Source organism: Macaca nemestrina, chromosome 8 (assembly GCF_043159975.1).
Source record: "Macaca nemestrina isolate mMacNem1 chromosome 8, mMacNem.hap1, whole genome shotgun sequence".
NCBI classification, from domain to species: Eukaryota; Metazoa; Chordata; class Mammalia; order Primates; family Cercopithecidae; genus Macaca; species Macaca nemestrina.
The window spans coordinates 94,033,521-94,059,958 of record NC_092132.1 but is presented as its reverse complement, the minus strand read 5'-3'; the positions used below and the strand labels follow the sequence as shown (position 1 = coordinate 94,059,958).

General features: G+C 39.3%; 1 protein-coding gene across 9 annotated transcripts in view; it reads right to left on the bottom strand.

The window, feature by feature from the left end:
* The window catches only part of LOC105495658 (peroxidasin like), a 507,670-nt gene that overhangs the window by 39,966 nt on the left and 441,266 nt on the right, over window positions 1-26,438 (bottom strand). For 7 of the 9 annotated variants that reach the window (XM_071068255.1, XM_071068250.1, XM_071068251.1 and 4 more), the window contains 2 exons: window positions 21,492-21,626; window positions 18,750-18,958 (listed from right to left, as the gene is read on the bottom strand). The exons of 1 other annotated variant lie outside the window; for it this stretch is intronic. In XM_071068255.1, coding sequence (XP_070924356.1) covers window positions 18,750-18,958; window positions 21,492-21,626 — 344 coding nt within the window. Of the gene's footprint in view, window positions 1-18,749; window positions 18,959-21,491; window positions 21,627-26,438 lie in introns of those variants that run through there. One more of the 9 variants, XR_011607033.1, reaches the window with a different exon arrangement.

Below are 26,438 nucleotides of genomic sequence, written 5' to 3'. Positions count from 1 at the left end.
CTGAAAGGTAGGAGAGTAGGAGGGGAGTGAGGGCTGAAGATTGCCTATTGAGTACAATGGTACAAAGAAGTATACAATTAAAAAGCATTCCTATATCTCAGGACTCTAAGAAAGAAAATGGTGACAAACTTCTTCTAATTTTCAATTTCGTTTTTCTCTCTTTATCATTATTGGAAAAAATATGTTATTATTGTGTTATTGTGTATGTTACTATGTACTATATATATTATACCTATATAATACATATTAGATATTAGATGAATATATAATTTCTTATAGTTATTACTTCTGCCTCTTTTATTTTTTAAGCCAGCTATTAGATTTATTCATCACTTCCGCTTATATCTTCATTCAGGCTTTCTCAGAACATTCATATTTATTTAGCTGTCTTTTCTCTACCATCTTTAGCTGTGTGTTTTGTTAATTTATTTTTATTATTTCATTTTTAATAAAACTACAAGTTTGTTTCTGTATTTACCTCTGTTACCCATAAATTTTGATAATAATGATGTCATTAGTATTTTTAGATATTCAACTTAAATTTTGTTGCCTTACTGATAAAATATTTATTTGGTCTAATGACTAATAAAATTCTAAGTAGCTATTTTCTTTTAAACTTGATTATTTTAGATTAGTTGCATTGTGGTAAAAGATAATGAAGTTTGCTTTTGGGAAATTTAGTGTTTCTAGTGACCTAGCATATAATCAATATTTGAAAATCCTTATGAATATTTGAAGATAAAGTTAATTTTAGCTTATAGGGACAAAGTTAAATACATCTTTCACAAATTGATCTCATTAATAATATTCAAACACAATTCTATTAAGCTGTGCTGAATGGATGCTAAGCTATTTCAAAATTGAGATTGAGAAAAACTTCTTTTTTCAGTTAATGCTTTTCTTACATTCAACTGTGTATTGTTATTGCCACTCCCGTTTCTGTGTGCCTGACTTAACTTTGATGTATGCTTTTATATTTGACCATGTTCAATATTTTACTTATGTATGGCCCTTGTTAATGGTATACAGTTAAAATCTGCTTTTCAGATACATAAAGCAGTCTTCGACTTCCAGCAATTCTCTTAAGGCACTGAAACTTCAGGCACATTTGGGTCTTATGAAGATTTTAAGATTTTTGTTCTTCAATGTTTCCTTTAGACTGCACATTGTTGGTTTTCCCTAGTGATCTGCAGAGCATATATCCTGTTTACCAAATATTTTGCATTTTATGGGAACATATTTGAAACTAAATTTCATTAATTATCAATGTCATACTTTAACAATATTAGTAATTACAAATGTAATGAGGATTTCCAAATTTTCTAATTTTTATCATTTATCATCATGCTTATGCTAAGTCAATTTTATCAGTAGAATTTTGATTTCCTTGATTATGGCACAAACAAATGGACAATTACAAAATTTGCTGAAATAAGTAGATTGGTAACAAGGACTTGTGAATGTTGTTTAATTGCACCTGCAATGCCTAAAGTATTATGCGAACACTCTTGATCCTATTGATTAGCTGATATGAAAAATTAGCTTAAATTGATGTTAAAATGTCAAGATTCTTGCATTTGTAATTGATTAGCATAAGATTCTACAAAGGAAGGTCATCAGCTACAAGACAGTTCTCATATTTACTAAAAGGCACATTTCTAATGGGAAAATACTAAGAGGAACATATCTGATGGAAAAATACCGAGAGGCCCTACTTATCTGATGATAAAATAAACTTCTAGTATTAAGAAACCATTTTCTTAAGCAACTTGGTGAAGCCCTGCTAATGAATTGCCTAATCCTGGTACAGAAAGATTTTTCTTTCTTCTATGATATAATAGACTGTAAATAAATGCAAAATGCTGTATTTGGAAGATAACTTATTCTTAGAACTTATGAGAGGGTTATTTTCAAGGGAATGCTTTGTACTCTATGTAAAGTCAACATCATCAGTAGAGTTTGATTAATATTGTATATCACTGAACACTCATCCTGTTTTGTATCATTTCAGGGCTACTTATTTGCCCCGTTTCCAATTGTAGTGTTCTCACCTTGATTTCCACAAGTTTTGCATGTAAGATATTAGGTACTAACAGACCCAAGAAGAGTGGGAGATGTCCTTATGGTGTTCTATTAAAAATAGCGAAAACTTTCAAAGACAAACCTGAGATCACTGTTGCAATGTAATTGCTTCATTAAAGCTTTATAGGAGTTGTTGAAATCTTACTTCTTTAGTAATACTTAGAAGGCATTGTGTAGGTTCAGCATGAAACAACCACAGCATCATGAAATATGATGGTAATAAAATTAGTCTCTTATGAAAGAAATTAAAGTTTAATTAGTTTACAAACATAAGCACAATTTATTTGAAAGAAAGTCATGAGCAAACCTAAATATATTTACATTTGTACATAAAACATACTGTATTTACAATTACTTGATGCTTTAAAGACAGAACTTAATGTGAAGTATGAAGCTGGAAATTACAAGACCAGATGGTTCAATAAATCCCAGTAGAAAATATACATCTGTTGACTCTTTGTGAAATTGTTTTACTTGAAGGAAGTTTTATTTGAGTGGCATGAAATCTTAGTACATCACTTATCTTGTCTTAGGAAATATCCCACCCGCCTTAGATGTAAGTTTTTAATTTCTAAAATAAATGAGGGTAAATCATTTTCTGTTCCATGTTGAAGAGAATGCTTTCTATTTTGTGCAAAGTCAGTTTTATCAGTAGAGTTTTGACTGATTTATGACACGAACAAATGTGTCAATTGCAGAGTTTGCTGAAATTAGTAGATTGGTAATAAGAACTTGAGAATATTATTTAATTGCATCTGTAATGCCTACAGTATTATGCAAAGACTCTTGATCTATTGATTAGCTGATACTGAAAATTAGTTTAATTCGATGTTAAAATATCAAGATTGTTGCATTTTCAATTTTTTAGCACAGGATTCTAAAAAAGAAGGCCACCCAGCTAAAGAAGAGTTCCTGTATTTACTACTGGCGAAAGAGATTTGGAGAAAATCATAGAAGGTATAACAAAAGGAAAACTAGCGATGAGGTGACTTGGTGGAGTGCGGAAAACAAATGGACTTGGCAATGGGGAGTCTGAGCTCTATCCCTAGGTCTGCTAATAAATAACTGAGGGCAAATTACTTAAACCTTTCCAACTTTTGCTTCCTAATCTTAAGATAAGTGTTGGGTTTTTAATTTTGTTTCTTAGTCAAATAATCTCTTAGGTCACCTCCAGCTTCAAAAATCTATAACTGGCTGGGCGCGGTGGCCCACGCCTGTAATCCCAGCACTTTGAGAGGCCGAGGTGGCGAATCATCTGAGGACGGGAGTTTGAGAACAGCTTGGCCAACATGGTGAAACCCTGTCTCTACTAAAAATACAAAAATTAACTGGGTGTGGTGGCGGGTGCCTGTAATCCCAGCTACTCAGGAGGCTGAGGCAGGAGAATCACTTGAACCTGGGAGGCGGAGGTTACAGTGAGCCGAGACTGCCATTGCGCTCCAGCCTGGGTGATAAGAGTGAAACTCTATCTCAAAAAAAGAATTAAAAAAAAAAAAAGAAAATCTGTCCCTAAGATAGCTAAGGAAAGAAAACAACCTAGGAATATAATGTGAAACGTTCTATAAAGTATGTTAAGTGATATAAAATATTAAATCTCAAAGAAAATATGAAAATTTTTGCTTTATCTTTTATGCTGGTAAAATAAGATTCTTGGCTTTATCATTATATTCATTCATTTATCAATCTTGGTTAGTGTGATCTTTTGATAACTACGAATTTAGCATTTGTCTTATGAGGTTTCCCTTTTCCTTAAAAGCAAATCAAATCAAAAAACATTTTGAACACTTGCTGCTTATAACTTCACCAGCTATGGATCTGTAGGAGCTCTCTTGGTTCCTCATCTTTTCTTAATATTTTCAGTGGGCACTTACTGTTTCTTAGGCCTTACCTACAGCACTGAATTACTATGTTTCTGCTGGGTAAAAGAACAATAACTCCAATGAAGCAGCTGATTCATCTGATAATTATCCCCCAAACCACCCTACTGTTTATATAAGCTCTGAGTCAACTTGTAAGTTGTTTTGCCATAATTTGGACACTGTCAGTGGAATAGCATTTTCTCATGTACCTAGAAAAATAAAAAGCCCTCCTCATGGACAACAAGCAACATAATCTTTCGCCAGAATATCCCATTATTTGAATCAGAATATAGTCTCATTATCCTTACCAGTATTAATCCTTCCAGAGTGCTGTATTAATGAGCTAAGTTGTAAGTATACTGGTTTTCTCCTACATATCTTGTACCAAAGACATCCATTCACCTGAGGCAAGAGTATACACAGAAGCAGCACAGAATTCCTGGCTTGCCTCTGCCATGTTTCTACATTCTCTGGTACTACTGATAGCAGTCCCTGTGCAAACACAGCATTCCCGGAATGACTTCCAGTAAAATGCTGGGTGGCCAAAGATAAATGATTCTACAGAGAATATCAAGAAGTGGTCCCTAAAGGAGGTCATCTGAGCGGATAGTATCTGATGTGGCTTCTTCGGATGCATTTGCACATATTTTTTCACACATACTTAGATGCAACTTGCTCATATTGACAAAACCGGAGTCAGTATACACACACAATGGAGAGTATAAATCTATGTATCAAAATAACATGGGCAGAGAAATTAACCCACAAGGTAAAAGCAAAAAGTTGGCAACCCCAGAGTGGAACAAATAGGATGCCTAGGGAAGAAAAAATCCCTGACTTTTTTGGAGATTAACCACATGATTTTTATTTTTTCCTCATGGAGGGCTTGTAGGTTTATTTTTGAGTAGGAAAGAAATATGTCAGATTGGACAATTCTGTCAATATCCACAACATACCTTTAAAGCTATGCTTACTTCTGGGGATCACACTTTAATAAAGACCTTAATGAACTATAATGTTCTGAAAGAAAAACAGATTAGCAAAATCAGAATAATGAAGCAACTCTAAATCATGCAGCATGAAGAAACTAGGGAGTTTACGGTGAATGGTGTCTGTTTAGTGCAAAAGAAAAAAGTCATTATAGAAAAGAAAGTCATCTTCAAAGGAAAAACGTAATGTAAGGAGAATTAGAATTATCCCACGTTTCTCCATAAGGTGAAAATGACCAAATGGAAACCTGTTATGATAAGTTTCATCTTAATATAAGATTAAAAATGAAACCTAATGAATTATTTTTAAATGAAATAGATTGCTCAGACGATGTGGGCTCAGAGCCCATGGGATTTCATCTTCTCTCTTCCCAGGCTAAAAGACAGGAGGGGGCCAGATGAAACAGTAAACAGGTAGTACCAGTTTTGCTTTTCACTTACGATAATCCTGAGGATCCTTCTAAGAGCTTTTTCGTCTTCAAAGAAATCAGTATTTTAGAACTGAATTCTAGGTCACCCCTTAGCTTCAGATCAAAACTGGTTTACTCAGACCTTGTGTCGGTACATTCCTAGCTCCCACAATAGTGTGAAAAAAATGATTAAACAGGATCTTCTGTGACCTTGAACAACCAGATATGCTGGATAATGCTGTCAGACAGGAAAGCTCACATGCCTGTGCTCTCCCCAAAGAGCTCAGGCCTTGGTCAGCATGCACCTCAACCAAAGACAAGAGGAAGAGTCTCCCTTGGCCCTTACATGAGGTCCTCATCACAGGATGCTCATTGCAGCATGCAGACCCTGAGCTCACAACGATTTGGGAGCATGGTGCTCTGAAGATGAGCACCCCAAAGATGGTCTTCTTCCCCTCCCCCACAACCCAAGGGGACAGGCCTCCCCTGGGCAAGTGGCATAGGGACATAGAGGCCACAGTGTGCTTGAGAGGAGAGGGAAGCCCTGGGGAAGAATGCAGCACACAATCCTCCTGAAGGCCACAGCCCTGGGGGAGCCACGCCCAGCTCTCCCCAACTGAGAACTCAGAGCAGCTCACCTCTGAAAGGACTTCATGTTCAGATTTCTGGGGTTGCTCCGAGAGCTTCTGCCCTCAGAGCATGCAGCGTGTCTCCACTTCTCAGAGGGTCAAGAATGAACTGAATAAATGGGTTGTCTTCCTGCTCTAGCCTAGGGGAGGCTGATGTCATAGCCCAGCCCAATGAACCTGTCTCCTTCTGCTAGGTTTCTGCCATGGAGATAACCTTGACAACTGGAGCCAAGATAAAAAAGTCATTGTCCATGAAAGGGTCCTGAACAGTCATCAGAGAGAGGAGCCACTTTCTCAGTGAAAACATGACCCAAGGGACGGAGATGACAAAAGAACATCTGTTTAAAATAGTAACAATAATAAATATTAATAATACAAGCAGTTAGGCATTTCTGATGCTGCAAATGATGCCCTAAAACTTAAACAGATGATGTTGGAAATAAGAAGTTAAATAGATAAATTTAAAAGGAGGTTGATCTCTGTTGAGACTGATTGGTGAATTTGATATAAGTGATCATGTGCAAAAAATATGTCAGAGCATTTAGCAAAAATATAAAAGAGAGTAATATGAAGGAAAAGAAAAGAGACTTGGAGGGTAGACCTAACGCTCAAATAAAGAATGTTTCAGAAGGAAAAAAACTATTTGGAGGATACATAGAGATATACAGTAATTAAGGAAATATATGCTTGTTGAAGAAATATGCAAATCTGTGAATTGAAATTGTTCCCTAAGTTTGACACTGGATTGATAAGGAAAGTTACATCTAAGCATATTCTGCTCTAATTCTGAACAAAAGATCTTACAGAATCCCATTAAAAAAGAATTAGAGACACCTATTTAAGCAAGGGAAAAAATCCAGACTGGCACCTATCGCACCTATCCTTCCAATTGCAATATAAGAAGCTAGAAATCAGGGAAGGAACACTGGCAAAGAGTAGAAAAGATCACAGTCCAGGAATCCTGTGCAAGTAAGATGTTCTTCACTGTTCAGCAGGAAAAAGATACTTGAGCATAAAATATTATTTGCAGAATACTTTACACAAGTACTCAATTTGAAAGCTTTACTTGATAGACCACTTTAGGAAAAGAGAAAAGAAAAAAAAAAAAGCAATGAGTAGTAAAGGCAAGCATTTTCCACCTATATATGCACACACCTATACATGTGTACACTTACTCTTGTGTAACCTGAACATGTATATATCTATACATGCATGTACACAACCATTCATGTATATACTTTTGTGTACACATATAAACATACCCATACATGTTTACAAATATACATGTGCCCACTAATACATGTACACACATCTACATATACACACTCATACATGCTTATACATATAATACCTATTCATGCATATGACTATACATGTACATATGCATACTTAAATATGTATATATCATACATACACATAGCTATACATGCCTATACTATATATACATCTACATGTACATGCTTATGCATACACATGTATATATGTACACAACTACACATGCACACACCCATATGTATACACACTCATGCATGCACACACCTATCCATGTACAGTTATATACACACATACATACACATGTTGTTAAATTAAGTTTAGCCCAAAGCTACCTCCTTACATATTTTAAGTTCAGCCTAAAGGTTTTTCCAGACATAGTGAACTGTAACCTAACTGGATGTGTAAACAGACTGTAGTTTACACTTGTGTCAATCACTAAGTTTTGGCCAATCAAAGGCAGCCAACTGTTCTAATTGTGTTCAATAATGCAAACGCTGGTCTGGAACCAATCTGGCTGTTTCTGTACCTCACTTCTGTTTTCTGTACATCAGTTCTCTTTTTCTGTCCATAAATCTTCCACCACATGACTGTGCTGGAGTCTCTGAGCCTACTCTGGCTCAGGAGTCTTCCTAATTAACAGATGGTGTCAGAAGTGGGACCTGAAGTAGCACTTCCCCTGACGCCCAGGAGCAACAAGTGACCAAGTGAGGTCCCTGCCAGGCCCACTGTGGTCACTGCTCTCTCACAACAGCTGGGGATCCTGGTAAATTCTCTCTCAGATTCCAAAGCTCCACAGATTTGTTTTTACCTCTCTGAGTTTGTTTGAGCAAATTTTTTATCTGAACTGCGTTCAGAAAACACAACAGAAACTGGACTGATGCAGAATCACATTGAATCTGATATTAACTTGCTTGGATCCGGTAGAGGCCTCTTATGTCTGACAGAAACTGATAATAAATGGAAATATTGCAGAAGGTGTAAATTTCAGCTTTTGGAAATTCACAAGGATTTTTGTGTTCTACCGCTTCCTAGCACTTTTATTTTTTTGTGTGCTTAGGTAGGAAAAAAAATCATTGACTAAGTTGATTAAGGAGATCTGATAGCCAAAGCCAAGATGTAAGCTAAAAAGGAGATCCTTAGTTTCTAAAGAACTGAATAATCCACCTTCCAGCTATGCCTACATTTGCATGTATAAATATCAACTCTGGAAGCAGCAAACACTTATAGAAGTGGTAAAATCTAACTAAAGGTAATTTAAAATTAGAATGGAATGTTCCAAATGAATAACACCACACTTTAAGCAGTGAATCTGAAAATGAGAATTCCTAGCCAGGTGCGGTGGCTCACGCCTGTAATCTCAGCACTTTGGGAGGCCAACGCAGGTGGATCACTTAAGGTCAGGAGTTCGAGACCAGCCTGGCCAACATGGTGAAACCCCCATCTCTGCTAAAAATACAAAAATTAGACAGGCATGACAGTGGGCACCTGTAGTCCCAGCTACTTGGGAGGCTGAGATAGGAGAATTACTTGAACCCCAGGATCTTGCCACTGCACTCCAGCCTGGGCAACACAGTGAGATTCCATCTCAAAAAAAAAAAAAAAAAGAAAAGAAAAAGAAAAGGAGAATTCTTGAATTAGTCTCATTTAGGGATGCCTATTGATAGGCAGAAGCTTCTAAAAAGATTTTATTATTTTTACTTTCTTTAAAAGACTTTTTATACATGGAAAATAAAAAGTTTAAGTGACTAATTGAAAAGAAAATATCTGTTAACCTTTTGGTTTAGTTATTATTCTTCCCCAAAGGCAAAAAGAAAGGTATCCCAAAGTGTTTACAAAAGATAAGACCTTCGGTAAAGTAGACTGTCTTCTTTCTCACAGCAATCCATGCTGAATCCAGTCATGGAAAATGCTTTCTTTGCCCTATTCCTTAATGGACTCCATGCTGAACTCAGTAATTTTAGCTAAGAAATAGTAGCTAAGTTAAAAAGAACACCCATGGAACTAAAATATGCCTTTCTGAAATTTAATTGGCTATCTTTAAACCTTTTTGTAAAAGAAATCTACATTTATAAAGGAAATTTGCATTTTAAGGATATCTGCCTGTGTACGTTAGAAACTCTTGCCATTGTTTTCAATTTACATGACAAGTCAAACATTTTTTAAAGTGCTTTACATACTATCTTGTCTTAACTGAACTTTTACTTTTACTGTTTTTTCCTTGGTTTGAGCTGATGATACAATATTTAGGCCTAAAGTCTTAGCTCTGTGCTGTCGAAATACAGATTTTCTTGTTTGGCCTGGGAGTTGGCCCTTTAGAAGTACAGATTTGGGGTTGCCTGGCTGGAGGTTGCTTAGGGCAACGAAGCATGTGATTGAAAGAGGGACAGTCTAAAGAGAGAAAGTAAAAATTATTTATAAGCTAGCTTTATGAAAGCCAGAAGATCTGTTTCTGTCTGTGTTCATATGTCTACTATATATGTTAAGTGTATGTGATAAGATTTGGTAAATAAAACTGTTTTTAAATTGTTGGCAAAATACGATTGGTTTCAAAATTGTCAGTTAAATATAAGTAGGTACTTGTTTGATTTGACTGTGAGCTTATGGTTTGGTTTTGAGAGTCTGGATTCGGTGATCTGGACAGATGGCCATGGTGAGGTCTGGGGATAAATTCTCAGTTCCTAGAACAGCACCTACAAGCCAGGATCAAGCCCAACATGGCCCCTTCTTCCCTGGCCCAGTTTTGCCTCCTGGCTTCTCTGGAAGGGGTTGTATCCTCCAGTCATCCTCCTCACAGCTGTTTTCTGTCCTGACTTCTGCATCAGGCATGGAAATTCAGGACTTAGACAGGCACTGCCCTTCATAGTCCTCCTGGGTGCCACATGGCTAAATGGCATATGGGGGAAGACATTAGGGAAGGTACCTGGGGGAAGACATTAGCGAAGGTACTGTAGCAGGACAAGTCACAGACAAAATCCCTCAGACACCAAGTTAAAGAAGGAAGGGCTTTATTCGGCTGGGAGCTTTAGCAAGACTCAAGTCTCGGAAACAGAGCTCTCCGAATGAGCAATTCCTGTCCCTCTTAAGGGCTTACAACTCTAGGGGTCCACATGAGAGGTTGTGATTAATTGAGCAAGCAGGGAGTATGTGACTGGCGGCTGCATGCACCAGTAATTAGAATGGAACAGGAAAGGGATTTTCACAGTGCTTTTCCATACAATGTCTGTAATTCATAGATAACATAGCCAATTAGGTCAGGGGTCGATCTTTAACTACCAGGCCCAGGGTGTTGCGCCAGGCTGTCTACCTGTGGATTTCATTTCTGCCTTTTAGTTTTTGCTTCTTCTTTCTATGGAGGCAGAAATTGGGCAGAAGATAATATGAGGGGTGGTCTCCTCCTTTAGTACCTGGGGGAAGACATTTTCAGTGCATGTTTTCTGATTGTATGAAAGCTTTCCCATGCACAAGGGCTGAGGTTATAACAGTAGCTAAAAGACTATTCCTGGAGAAATAGCCAGAGATAGAATACTTATTTCACTGGACAACTTATAAAACAGTTAAGCAAGGTATTATAGATACTATAGTACTGGGCAAAGCTAACTGAATTGACTGAATTGTTTTGGTCAAAGATATTGTAGATTAATGACAATCAGTCCCACTTCTGGTGTAAAACGTAAGTTGACACCTTTATTATATCATTGAAAGGCCTCTCCCCCTAATAATACAGTCTCATACACCTTCCACTAATAAACTCTGACATAACTAAATGCAGCAAAGACTTGATGCACTATGTCAAGGTGTATTTTCACAAGGTAAAGAAAGCTTTATATGGTGATCTTACTGAGGACAATCAACCCCTTCACAACCTAGAACCTGAAGACTGAATCTTCTGAGAACAACATCAGCATTGGCCTCTGCCATCACATTGTAGCAAAACTTTGAGACCTTAAACCTTGGGTTCATGACCTCACAATTCAGAAGGTCCCCTCCACACTCTTCCAAATGTATTCCCACTGGAAACTTTAAGGTAAAGCTAACCAGGAAAAGTTCTCCCCAGAAGAAGATGACACCATTGATATGGGTAGCTTTTTCACCAGATCGAGAATCAAGACTTATCTGCTATCATAAGACTCTTATCTTTCTATTTTTTTCATTGTTTATACTTCTATGAACAACAAAAGTGAAAAAGGAGACTGTTGTGTGGACTCATGGGGTATACTTTAATTTTGTGAAAAATATTGAAGCCAGCCTTATACACAGACAACTTTATGCTTTGATAGATGGAAGATGAAGGGCCAGTGTAAGTGAGAAATGTTCATGGTACATTTGTTGTCTCATAATCAGTCAGAAACAGAACATTGATACCCTCCTCTTAAGCTACATCATAGGTTAAAGAGAACATTGCTGCCACAGGTTATGGAGAAAATTAATAGGAAGCCTTCACTCTTCCTAATGGGCATCTTTTGTTAGGTTTCTTTTTCCATGGTTTGGAATAAATGAAGCAATGATTAGAAATTTATCCCTCATGATAGGCTCTTACAGCAGATAATACTGTAAATGCTATGTTATACAATAGACTTTATTTTTTTTCTTTATTTTATTTTAGAGATGAAATCTTGCTCTGTAGCCCAGGCTGGAGTGCAGTGGCACGATCTCGGCTCACTGAAAGCTCTGCCTCCCAGGTTCAAACAATTCTCTTGCCTCAGCCTCCCGAATAGCTGGGATTACAGGCACCCACCACCACACCCAGCTATTTTTGTATTTTTAGTAGAGATGGGGTTTTACTGTGTTGGCCAGCCTTTCCTGGAACTCCTGGCCTCAAGTGATCTGCCCGCCTTGGCCTCCCAAAGTGCTGGGATTACAGGATTGAGCCACCGTGCCCAGCCGGTTATACAACAGACTTTAAATGCTCCTGTGAAAGTTGTGCTAAATAATAAAATTGCTCTAGATTACTTAGTGATAAACAGAGAAGTGTCTGTGCGGTTGTTGGCACTTCTTGTTACCCATGAAGAAATACATCACATCAGATATTATAGAGATTCAGTTGTAAGGAATTAATGAGCAGGCTGCTTGGTTAAAGTGAGTAGATTCTTTACCTAGCACATTCTTTGACCTATTTGATTTTATTTGGTTGGTTTGGTTTACAGGACCCCAGGTAAGGAGCATACTCCAAGCTCTTGGTATTATCCTCCTGATAATCATAACAGCAGTCTCCCTGCTGCATTGTATTCTCTCAAACATTTTAAGCGTTAGCATGCAGCCATCTGTAGAATGTCAAACGGCCTTTCTTCAACTGGAATGACAAAACTCAAAGGAACATGTGACCATGAGAACATCGTAGCCTATGAATGATATGCTGAGACAGAAAACCCAAAATGATGGTAACGAGAGTGGTGATCAGGCCCTAAGTATTGTTCACACACTCACCTATGTGAGAACCTTACCAAAAAGGGAGAGGAGGCTTTAAACAAAATTATGGGAGGTCATTGTTTTGGACTGGGCTCCTGCACTAGGCTCCAACAAACCAGACAAAAACAAAATGGAGGCACTTATGCTAAATGCAACATAACCAAACTGAAACTTTAAGAAAGGAGATAGGTCCTAAAATGACTATTTTCCCCCCCTGTAAACAGCAGATTCCAACAAAAGAAGATTGCCCCTACTCTAACCCTCACGCACACACAAAATTACTTAACGTTTAGGATGATGATAGAGTGATATTAATTCCTGAAGTTTTGGTCTATCTCCCAAAGTTGAGAGGATGACCAGAAGAGAGAAATTGCTAAATTAAGTTTAGCCCAAAGCTGCCTCCTTACAAATTTTAAGTTTGGCCTAAAGATGTCTGGGCGTAGTGAACCTGACTGGAAGTGCAAACAGACTGTAATCAACTCTTGTGCCAGCTGAGCCTCATAATCAGTTGGCCAATCAAAGGCAGCCAACTGTTCAAATTGGGTTCTAAAATAAGGCAAAACCCGAACTGTGACCAATTTGGCTGTTCCTGAACCTCACTTCTGTTTTCCGTACATCGTTTCTCTTTTTCTATCCATAAATCTTCGTCCACCACGTGGCTGTGCTGGAGTCTCTCTGAGCCTGCTCTGGCTCAGGAGGCTGCCCTTTGTCAATTAAAGTCTGTGAAATTCAATTTGTCTAAGGTTTTTAACAATGTACACATCTGTATGTGTACACACCTATACTTGTATACAGACATAGATGATACATTTTATGTATTATGTAAATAATGCATATGCAAATAATGGGAAAAATAAATAAGGCTAATTTGAAAAGGGAAGCTCTAAATAACAGTAAATGAAGTAAGTAAATTAAAGAAAGTCCCCACATTAATGAAGCCCTCTGTACACTAGGACCTCATGGTAGGCACTACACAGGGAGAAGGAGAAGCACAGATGAAATGCAGCAGCTACTTTGCTACAGAGAGGACCAAGGGACTGAAAGAAATCTACTTAAGCATAAAAAAATTCAAATAAGCCAGGCGTGGTGGCCTACACCTGTAAGCCCAGCACTGTGGGAGGTCAGGAGTTCAAGACCATCCTGGTCAACATGGTGAAACCCCGTCTCTACTAAAAGTACAAAAATTAGCCAGGTGTGGTGGTGGGCGCCTATAGTCCCAGCTACTCTGGAGGCTGAGGCAGGGGAATCACCTGAACCCGGGAGGTGGAGGCTGCAATGAGCCGGGATCGCGCCACTGCACTCCAGCCTGGTGACAGAGCAAGACTCCGTCTAAAAAAAAAAAAAAGAAAGAAAGAAATTCACATAAAAGGAAGCAAGTACGTTGCTGCTGGGTAAATGATGAAACCGTTTCAATTTAGTGGTAAGCCTGGGATGTTCACCCTCACCGTTGTTAACAGATAGCATTGGCAGAGAGCTCATACAGATTGATTAAAGGACAAAGACCATGAACACACAATGCACACAGCCAATCCCCAAAACCAAAAACCATGGAAACAGCTGTTTAAACATACTAACAGAGAAATGAAAATTAAAATGAGCTTGAGATAATTAAGTTTTTACTCACTGCACTATCAAAAAACTGAGCACTATATTACCAATTGCTGGTCGGGAAATAAAGTGGGTATTAATATAATTGTGGAATCATAATGTTTATCTTTTTAGAAATAAATATGACAACACCTTTTTTTCATTAAAAAGCCTATATCCTGCACCTCAGCAACTTTACTTTGGGAATTCTATAAGAACCTAGCCTATGGAAATATAAGTCCTGATATGCAAAGTATGGCTGCATAAATGTTGGTATATACAATCTTATCCATTAAACACTAAGCAATATTTTAAAGGAATTACTTATATAAGAAATACATAGAATGACTTGAGGAAATTTATTAAAAAAACGCATGATATGGAAGTAGTTAAGCGCAAAAAGGAAAACAAAAACACCATGCTGTTTTAGAATGGTCTCTAGTTTCTGTGAAGAGAAACTGAAATTCATGGGTTAAAAACTGTGGGTAGGGCCAGGTGCAGTGGCTCATGCCTGTAATCTCAGCATTCTGGGAGGCTGAGAGGGACGGATCACCTGAAGTCGGGAGTTCGAGACCAGCCTGACCAACACGGAGAAACCTTGTCTCTACTAAAAATACAAAAATTAGCCAGGCCTGACAGTGCATGCCTGTAATCCCAGCTACTCGGGAGGCTGAGGCAGGAGAATCATTTGAACCCAGGAGGCAGAGGTTGCGGTTAGCTGAGATCACACCATTGCACTCTAGGCTGGGCAACAAGGGCAAAACTCCACCTCAAAATAAAACAAAATAAAACAAAAACAGTGGATAACAAACTTCTTCATTGAACATAATAAATGACATGAAAAATGCAAACCAAATCCTTAACACCCCAACTTTTTCCAGTTTGATAACCCATACAAACCCATAGTCTTACAGCTAAGTGACACAAATCCCAGCTGCATTATTTAGATCTCATGCCTTCTACCTTCAAAGAATAACAAGATATAATGATGTAAATCTTGATTGTATTTAATTATCACTGTTTAAACAGACTCAGAGTCCATTTCAATGTGTTTAGGAATTTAGGAGAAGAGTTTCTCCAGGATTTTTAAAAAATGTAGTTAAATTTGGAAGATGCTGATATCAGTATTAACCAGTAGGCTATTATTCATGGGAAACAAAAATGAAAAAAAAATAGCCCTGTTGAAAATAAAATTATTCTATAAAAGCAACATAAAGAGCTGAGGGTTAATTTAATCATACATTTCATTCTAACAAAATGAACCACTAGGACTGCTTGGAGTGGCCCTTTACATCCCAAACGAAGGTCTCTATTTTACTCTAGGATAATGCTAGTTAAAACAACTAAATCCGCTGGGCGTGGTGGCTCATGCCTGTAATCACAGCAATTTGGGAGGCTGAGGTGGGTGGATCACTTGAGATCGGGAGTTCAAGACCAGCCTGGCCAACGTGGTGAAACTGTGTCTCTACTAAAAATACAAAAATTAGCCAGGTGTAGTTGTGTGGGCCTGTAATCCCAGCTACTCGGGAGGCTGAGGCTGGAGAATCACTTGGAACCTGGGAGGCAGAAGTTGCAGTGAGCTGAGAACGCACCAATGCACTCCAGCCTAGGCAACAGAGAGAGACTGTTTCAAAATCAATCAATCAATTAATCAATCAATCAATCATTTAAGCGCCATCGTTTATTTTAATCTGAGAATGAGATTAGCAAAGGAGAGGGAAGAAATCTATTAATACAACATGAATGAACACACAACAAAGACAAGTGTATTGAGTAGTGACATAGTTTCTAGGTCTTTTAACACACCTTCTCTGTCTGGGAAATTCACAACTTCAGGTCTCAGGGATGGACTCAGTGGAGTAAAACCAGCAATTCTCAACTGCCTTAATTAACTCAAGCCATTAAAATGTATACCCTATCTGAAACTACGGAGCCACAGCCTAGAAACTAGTTCCTCAGAGATCTGAGTGATTCAGCAGGCCCCTAATCTACGTAGAGCAATGTTTCTGTTAATTGGGAAGTGTAAGAAGCCCATCCCATAAGAAAGTGGTCCACTTTTGAGCAGTTACTAAACACCTTTTTTTAAGCCACTCATTTTAAACTGTCTTTTAATTTTTCTGAAAAATCCATGCTTGTTAGTCAAAAAGTACATAGAAAAATACATGTGTATCCATTTGTAATGGTTCTCATTACAAACATTACATTATGGTTGGAACTACATAAGGCATATTCATATCCTTAGGTAATTTTGCTACTGACATGACTTCTGAGCATTTTTATAGTGTCATTAAAAAAAAAAACTGTATTTTTGTTTCCAATTAAGTAGTAGATGTTTACTACTGGCTTATTCATTTCCAGAGATTTTTTAAAGGCACTCACAGAGAAAGAGTGTTATTATTCATTGGGACCACAGATCTTGATAAGAACACTGCACAAACTCAAAACCCCAACCCACTCCTGGTCTGTTACATCCTTGCATTGCATTTTCCATAACAAACGTTGCCCACAGCAGACGCATTACCATTTAAGTAACCAGAGGAGCCCTCTTCCTCCGAGTCTTCAATGTGGAACAATGGCAATGGGGGGAGGGCAGCAGAGGAACTGCCCTTGGTGGGGGCCTGCTTGCTGTCTCTGTGCCATGCACCTACCCTACAGGTGCTACCAGGTGGCGGTGGGCACAGAGGAAAGAGCCGAGTCCTTCAGGTCAGCTGTGGGACCTTAGAAAATGTATTTAGTTTCCAGGAGCCTTATTTTCCTCATATGTAAATCAGGGATAACAACACCCACCTTGAAAGACTCAGGACAATTATACGAGCTAAGTGTTTCCATGAATCACCTATCACATGGCCAGAGGTGAGAAAAGCTAGAAATGGTATGCGTCAGTATAAGGGGCACCCAGCCCTGGCCTCTACACGGAGCCATTGCTTCCTTGCAGGGCACCACTCTGGTCATCACAGCCCACACCCTGCCATGCCATCTATCTCTCCCTCTGCTCACCAGGCCCTATGTCTCATCCCAGGGACATTGGAGAAGAAGCAAAGGAGTGTTAGTAGTTGCCATTAATATGGTTTGTATACTGTTCCCTGTTCCCCCAACATTCTGAAGAGGGGGGACTATTTCATTATTCCTGGATCTAATTACCAAGAACTTGAGGTAAAGGAAAGAATGCCGCCCTCACTGCAGTACTACATTCCTTTTTGCTGTGTCCAATAAAGCACCACCACAGTGAAAAAGACAACCTTGACTCAGGTGTCATTGAGACTGGCTCTGTTACCCAGGCTGGAGGCACGATCTGGACTCACCACAACCTCTGCTTCCAGGGTTCAAGTGATTCTCCTGCCTCAGCCTCCCAAGTAGCTGGGATTACAGGTGCCCACCACCACGCCTGGCTAATTTTCGTATTTTTAGTGGAGACAGGGTTTCGCTATGTTGGCCAAGCGTGTCCTCAAGCAATCCACCCACTTTGGCTTCCCAAAGTGCTAGGATTACAGGCTTGAGCCATCGCACGCAACCAGTGTTCTATCACGCTTCTAGCAGTGGCTTTCAATTTCCTCCCCTGACCACAAATCTCTAGTACTACTTAGGTACTGAGAATGATCATTTCAGTCCTAGAGAACATCAGAACTCCCAGGCCCATGGCCACTACATGGAGCAGGTATGAAGCTGTGGTGGCACTTGTGTCGTTGGCGTCCAGAGGAGCCGCAAGTATCCTCCATGTAACAAACACCTGTGACGTCTTACCTGTGAAGACGTCAGCATATTCTGCTGGAGAACCGTCAAGTCCTCAGTTCACCTCTAGGTTTCAACAAATGATACATCTTTTCTCTGGCCCTGGCTCCACCACTTACTCATATTTGGACTTTGAGAAAGTCGTCTAATATTTTTGAGCCATACTTTCATCAAAGGAGAAAGAAATCCACATTTCTAAAGGGATATTGTGAGAACAAAACGGACGCTTATAGAAGCACCTTAGGGAAAGTTTGGTTCATAAACAGTGATGTTGTAGATACCACCAATTCTGTTGTGCCATTAGGGAAAGATTTTTCCTGACTCTATCAAAATTTCCTTGTACTTCCAATGAGCACTACTGCCACATCTTATAAAGAATGAATAGTCTAAGTTAGCCAAGTTACTATCAACTTTCATTTCTCTCTTGTTAGATGAACACCAAGAAGTAGATATAGTCAGTACCAAGCAATTGGCATTTGATCTTTGGTGCAGAAATCTGAAATGCAGTAAGAAGGCAGAGGCCAGTTTTGACAACAAGTGTCCCCATTCTAACAAGGTTAATGTGGAATGGAAGAGGATGGGCAGGTTGGGAGCCTCTGTTTTTCCTGGTGTCCACCCCTTCATCATCCATCAGATTTCCAAAAGGAAAGTTCTGTGTTGTTGGCTTTTTGTGTATCTTTGTTTAAATCACATCTTTGACACTGAAAACAATTCAAGCGCATGAACATGCACATCAATCTAGATGAACATGCACATCAATCCACTCATTGCATTATTACTGACCTGCACAGCAGTCTTGCCACACTCGCAGGTCCACCTTTGGGATCTCGCTGCAGCTCAGGTAATCCTGTGGGTATTCTGCCTTTACAAAGACATCAGCCTGCACTTGCTGAATGCTGTCACCATTGTCACAAAGCACTCGGCCCAGGGACGCCTGCTTCAGCTGAGTGAGTTGTGCCGGGGTAAATACTCCAGGATTTTCATACCAGAACCTGATAGTCAACAAAAAAAGCATTGTCGCGGGTCTGTGGCCTGAGAACTCAACTGCATGTCAAACAGCCACAATGCACCAAGAAGAGCTCAACATAAAAGGCGCATACTGAAAGGATTATGCTTGTTCTCCAACTGAGTATCCTTTTAATTCCCTCCAATATTTACAACATTCTTACAACATTCTTAAATCCCATGCTTCCAAACTGTCATCACTTTCTACCTCAAGCTTTACGAAAGGATTCAAAGGAAAGTTTTCTAAGGTTTTCCCCCAAAAAAGAAAAGTCCATTATTACATTTTTAAAATTTATTTATTTATTTATTTATGTATTTATGTATTTTGAGATGGAGTCTCACTCACTCTGTACCCCAGGCTGGAGTGCAGTGGCAGGATCTTGGCTCACTGCAGCCTCCACCTCCAGAGTTCAAGCAACTCTCCTGCCTCAGCCTCCCAAGTAGCTGGGATTACAGGCTCCCATCACCATGCCTGGCTCATTTTTATATCGTTAGTAGAGACAGGGATTTGCCATGTTAGCCAGACCAGTCTCAAACTCCTGGCCTCAAGTAATCTGCCCACCTCGGCCTCCCAAAGTGTTGGGATTACAGTTGTGAGCCACTGCACCTAGCCCTATTGCTACATTTAAATTCCATGAACTAACCTTAGAAATTGTCTGAGCAAGGTAATATTAACATGTTTGCCTACAAAGAGAGTATCACTTTTGATAATTAACATATACTATTTGGTTGTATCTATCGATTAACTAGAATAAGCACATTCAATTTTAAATGAAAGGATATGATCAATTTTAAATAAAAGATTAAAGTCAATCTTTGGGTTAATTCAGTAAAGTCAATCCTTGGGTTTAATCATTCAGTAAATATTTGAATACCATATGCCAAGCACTTTTTCATACTGGGTATAGAACAGGAAATTAAGATGGTAAGCAAAAAGACTTCTTACCACTCTCTTGATGTTATGGACTGAGCTGTGTACCCCTAAAATGTATATGTTAAAGTCTTATGCCCCAGTACCTTCGAAGGTGACTCTATTTGGAGATAGGGCCTTTACATAGGTATTTCAGGTAAAAATAGATCATATGAGTGAGCCCTAACCCAGTATGACTGGTGTCCTTATAAGAAAAAGAAATGTGGACATAGATACAGAGGGATGACCAAGTGAAGACCCAGGGAGAAGATGTTATCTACAGGCTGGAAGAGACACCCCAGTAGGAACAACTCTGCTGATGCCTTGATCAGCATCTAACCTCCAGAATTGCGAGAATAAAAAATTTCGTTGTTTAAGCTATCCAGGCTATGTGACTTTGTTACAATAGCCTAGCAAACTAATATATATGGAGAAGACGGCTTACCCCCCAAACTGAAGCTTTTTCAATTATTTTCAGTCTTTGACTACGTATATTCTTAAACTATTGCCAATTGAGCATATTAACCCAATTGTGTGGGTCAAGAAATTCAATGTTAAAAATGATTTTAAGGAAATATACTATTAATTGTTACCAATGTGCAATAAAGGGAATTAAATCCTTTGCTACTTTCTCTATAATTTGTAAGTGGAAGAGATTTGAAAGGAAATTTAAAGAATAATTTTTATTGTAATTTTAATTAAAAATACAGCTCTGGGCTTTGTTTCAAGTCTTATATACATTATCTCTGCAATACTACAAAAGGTTATATTGTCAAACAGATTTACAAGATTCCTAGATCTTACTCAATACTAAGCTTTACTAATGATTCAGAAGATACCATGCCCTGGAACATACTGGATCCCAAGCAATAGAAGAGCACATGTCCACTCAGGAGAGGGTGCTTAGGTTTGTGTTTCCTGGTTTTTATTCATGGTTAGTTTTGGAACAGTGAAGAGATTACATGACTAACTTACATTCTCCAGCCCGCTGTTTCCCATTATTTCATGATTAAATTTATTTACAATGAACAATTTAGATAAACCAAGAAATTTTAGAGAAGAGTTCCCAGCTATCTTTCCACTCGTAAATGCCCTCATAATGTAATTTTACAGGGAGATCTGGTCTAGGGTCAGCAGGTCTTCCTCCATGAGAATGAAGGGAGGGAATCTCAAGGCTGCTCTCAATTCCTTCCTTCTCAACATCACTGAAGGTTGCAGACATCTTATGGAATAGGTATAATTGTTATTCACACTTTACAGATGAGGAACCTGGTTCCAAGTGATACATGTCCAAAGTTAAACAGCTGTGAGTAGTGAGACTCAGATTCAAGCACAACGTAGTCCATCTAGCTGTCAATCTCTTAATCACCCACTTCTATTGCTTTTTGAGAAATTCTGTTTCTTCTCTTCTTACAAAGATTTACAAAAATAAATGCTATCTGATAACAATGGTGGTTACAAAAGTTCTGTCACCAAATGCTGTCTGATATTTATTATACTCAATATGCATTAAATCATAAAAAATGTGAATCACAATAGGTTATACATATACATTTCAGGTCAAAAATAACTTCTGTGATGTTTAATAAGTATAACAGATAATCCTTCACCTATCTCCATCTCTTAGCCGCTGAAACTGGGTAACAAACAGGCACATAAGTGTTGGTCCCACTCTCGTACCAGGAATCAGGTCTTCAACCATAAGGGCAGGCCAGAGGTCAATGTCACCTGGAGAGCCATACAACCTGGAACAGAGACAGGCAGACAGCACATGTCTGAGACCAGAAGGGGCATTGAAAATATTCCTTTTATGAATGACACCAAGCATTATTGTATCCACACAAAAATAGAAAAGTAGATATGATTATTACTGTGTTCTCATTTCACAGGGGAAAGCACTGAGATGAAGGAACCCTCAGGGATTACCCCACAGGCAGGGTCATAACCTATCCAAGGACATATGACACGAAGCCTCATGCAATGTCCCCTGTGCAATTCTTTATAATTATTCTCTAAGCATATGGAATATAACTCTGTGTGTGTGTGTGTGTGTGTGTGTGTGTATATATGCAAGTGTCTGTGTTATGCTCATGTATAAATGCATCTAGCTAATTCCTTCAGAAATACATAGAAAATTAACAATTCGGCATTGAGAAATGTCCACGTCAGTGTATATGCTAGGTATGCTAAAAAGTAAAAAGTCAGAAGAAAATCATAATTTCAGGAGATGATAAGATAATAAGTGTTAGGTAAGTTTCTCTTGCTAAAAAGGCAGTTAAGTATTTGATCTAAGATTTGAAGCAATTTTTTAAAAACAACAAACAAACAAAAAAGCACAATGCAAATGTTGATTATAAGCCAACAGCCGTGGCTCAGTACTCACTTAGAGAAAGAAAATATGATCCATATCCTTGACACTCCTAGTAGGAGTCACTCTTATTGTTTTTTTTTTTCTCTGTACTCTAATGATAAATGTGACACCAACTTAAATTGTCCCTTGTTTTATTTTATTTCATATATATGATTCCCTAAACTACAAATAGTTCAGTGTGCATATTTTAACCTTGTCACAAATGGAAATATAGTGTTCATACTTCCTTTTTCTCACTCAACAGTTTACTTGGCGACGCAATTGTGTGGTTGCATACATTTGTACCTTCTTCATTTTGTCTGCTGTATAATAAACAGTCTATTATTGGAAACCATTCCAATTTAGTTTAGTTACACTGCTGATGAATACTTGTGAGGTTTTCAACTTTTACACTATGAATATTCTCTACATGTTTCTTCATATGCACAAGAGTTTCTCTAGACTAGGCATCAGCAAATTTTTACCATAAAGAGCCAGAGAGACAGTATTTTCAGCTTTGTGGGACAACTGTGGGTTCTGTTGCAACTACCCAACTCCTGTTTTGCATAAAAGCAGCCATAGACAACATATAAACAAATAGACATAGTTGTGTTCCAATAAAGCTTTATTTACAAAATTAGGAAAGTAGGTCAGATTTGACCAATTGGCTGTGGTTTGCAGATCCCTGTTCTAGATTATGTTGCGCAAGAGCTAGAATTCTGAGTGCAGAGTATAATATCTTCAATTTTAATAGTTAATGCCAAACTGCTATCCAAAATTGATGTATGATTCATATTCCCGTAATGAGTATACAGAATTACTCTGTGATACATATCCATATGTATATCTTCAATTTTAATAGACAATGCCAAACTGCTATCCAAAATAGATGTACAATTCATACTTCCACAAGAAGCATATCAAAACTCTCAATGCCACCTGGAAAGTCATACAACCTGGGACAGACAGGCATATTATTCCTTGACACATTGTAACTTATTCCATTTTACTTTATTTTGTTAGTCAACTCTCATCACTGCCGCCCTTCCCCGCTTTCTCCTTCTTGGTTTCCATCTTCATTGTCCTCTTATTTATCTTCATCTGGCTCCTTTTTGCTGCCACGTCAGCTCCTCTTCCTCTTCCTCTGCCTCCTCCTCCTCCTTTCTTTTCTTAATTTCTGATAATAGGTGGACTTTTTAGATTTCCAAGTGCTTGCTTGAATGTTTGAGGGCCGTTTAATTCAGGTGTGAATGTTGTGTTATTGTTTCCTCCTGTTTCAATTCTTTTTTTGAGAGATTTTTCCTGAAATGTTTTGATTTGCATTTCTGTTTTCTTGTTACATACCTTTATTTGAAATTGGTCTCTCTCTCTCTCTTTTAATTCCCATGCATTTTCATGAAATGAATTTCTGGTTCAATAGCATACTTTTCTATCACTATAGGGAAGTGCAGTCTTTTTGATGCCTGCTTTGGTGGTAATGGGGAAAAGTGGGAGTTAAAATGTTTTGTTTCTCTTTAAGTGCTACAGCATCCTTAATTTAATTTCATTCTGCTTTCATGTCACTATCAAATCTGAAGGGGCACTCTACCCTTTCTCTACTTACCTCCTTCTTACGCCCCTACCCTCCCCCCAAAAAAAGCCATCTCTGGACACTCTCAGATTTGTAACTAGTGTTGATAACTCCCAGGTTTCCAGAATTTCATTTGACAACCTAATACTTGGTGCTGGAGTATTTCCTTCCAGAGGAATTTTTTTTCTTTTTTTTTTTTTTTTTTTTTTTTTGAGACAGGGTCTCACTTTGTTGCCCATGCTGGACTGCAATGGTGCAATCACACCTCACTACAGCTTCAAGCTCCTGTGCTCAAGGGCTCCTCTTGGCACAGCGCCAGGATGCCCCATCCTTTTCTATATTTTACCTTCCCTCCTTCCCATTCCTTTGTCCATGGAGATTTTTCGAATTAACTTACCCTTCTTTTCCCCAAACCCACAATGTCAGGCCTCTGAGCCCAAGCTAAGCCATCATATCCCTAGTGACCTGCGCGTATATATCCAGATGGCCTGAAGTAACTGAAGATCCACAAAATAAGTGAAAATAGCCTTGATGACATTCCACCATTATGATTTGTTTCTGCCCCACCCTAACTGATCAATGTACTTTGTAATCTCCCCTACCCTTAAGAAGGTTCTTTGTAATTCTCCCTACCCTTGAGAATGTACTTTGTGGGATCCACCCCCTGCCCACAAAACATTTGCTCCTAACTCCACCGCTTATCCCAAAACCTGTAAGAACTAATGATAATCCCACCATGCTGGCTGCCTCCTTTTTCGGACTCAGCCCCCCTGCACCCAGGTGAAATAAACAGCCTTGCTGCTCATACAAAGCCTGTTTGGTGGTCCCTTCACATGGACACACGTGAGACATTTGGTGCCAAAGACCCAGATCAGCGGGACTCCTTTGGGAGACCAGTCCCCTGTCCTCACCCTCACTCCATGAAGAGATCCACCTACAACTTCAGGTCTTCAGACCAACCAGCCCAAGGAACATCTCACGGATTTTAAATCAGGTAAGAGGTTGGAGAAGAGATTTCTCCAACCCCTCTCACTATCCCTCAACCTCTTTCTCCTTTCAGTCTTGGTGCCACCCTTCAATCTCTCCCTCCTCTTAATTTCAGTACCTTTCCTTTTCTGGTAGAGACAAAGGAGATGTGTTTTATCCGTGGATTCAAAACTCTGGCGCCAGTCACGGACTTGGGAAGACAGTCTTCCCTTGGTATTTAATCACAAGGGGATGCCTGCTTGATTATTCACCTACGTTTCAGAGGTGTCTGACCACATGGGGAGGCCTGCCTTGGTCTTTCACTCTTAGCAGCAAGCACCGCTTTTCTGGGGAGCAAACAACCCCTGACCCCTTCTCTTCAGGTCTCCACACATTCTCCACTTTACTGGGGGGCAAGCACTCCCCACCCCTTCTCTCTGTGTCTCTACCCCTTTTCCAGTTTCCTGGGGGGCAGGCACCTCCCACCCCTTCTCCACTTTCCTGGGGGCAAGCACCCCCCACCCTTTCTCCACTTTCTTGCGGGGCAAGCCCCTCTCACCCTGTTTCCACTTTCCTGGCGGGGGCAAGCACCCCCCACCCCTTCTCTCTATGTCTCTACCCTTCTCTTTAAACTTGCCTCCTTCACTAAGGGCAACCTTGCACCCTCCATTCCTCCTTCTTCTCCCTTAGCCTGTGTTCTCAAGAACTTAAAACCTCTTCAACTCTTGCCTGACCTAAAATCTAAGCTTCTTATTTTCTTCTGCAATGCTGCTTGACCCCAATACAAACTCGACAGTGGTTCCACAGAGTCAGAAAATGGCACTTTCGATTTTTCCATCCTACAAGATCTAAATAATTCTTCTCGTAAAATGGGCAAATGGTCTGAGATGCCTGACGTCCAGACATTCTTTTACACATTGGTCCCTCCCTAGTCTCCGTTCCCAATGCAACTTGTCCCAAATCTTGCTTCTTTCCCTCCCGTCTGTCCCTTCAGTCCCAACCCCAAGCATCTCTGAGTCTTTTGAATCTTCCTTTTCTATGGACCCATCTGACCTCTCCTCTCCTCCCGAGGCTGCTCCTCGCCAGGCTGAGCTAGGTCCCAATTTTTCCTCAGCCTCCGCTCCCCCACCCTATAATCCTTTTGTCATCTCCCCTCCTCACACCCGGTCCAGCTTACAGTTTTGTTCCGCGACTAGCACTCCCCGACCTGCTGCCCAGCAATTTCCTCTTAAAAAGGTGGCTGGAACTAAAGGCATAGTCAAGGTTAATGCTCCATTTTCTTTATCCAACCTCTCACAAATCAGTTAGCGTTTAGGCTCTTTTTCATAAAATACAAAAACCCAGTCCAATTCATGGCCTGTTCGGCAGCAACCCTGAGACGCTTTACAGCCCTAGACCCTAAAAAGTCAGAAGGCCGTCTTATTCTCAATATGCATTTTATTTTATTACCCAATCTGCTCCCGACATTCCAAAAGCTCCAAAAATTAAATTCCAGCTCTCAAACACCACAACAGGACTTAATTAACCTTGCCTTCAAGGTGTACAATAATACAGTAGAGGCAGCCAAGTAGCAACTTATTTCTGAGTTGCATTTCCTTGCCTCCAGCCACATCTCTAGCACACAAGAACTCCAGACACCTGAACCGCAGCTGCCAGGGGTTCCTCCAGAAC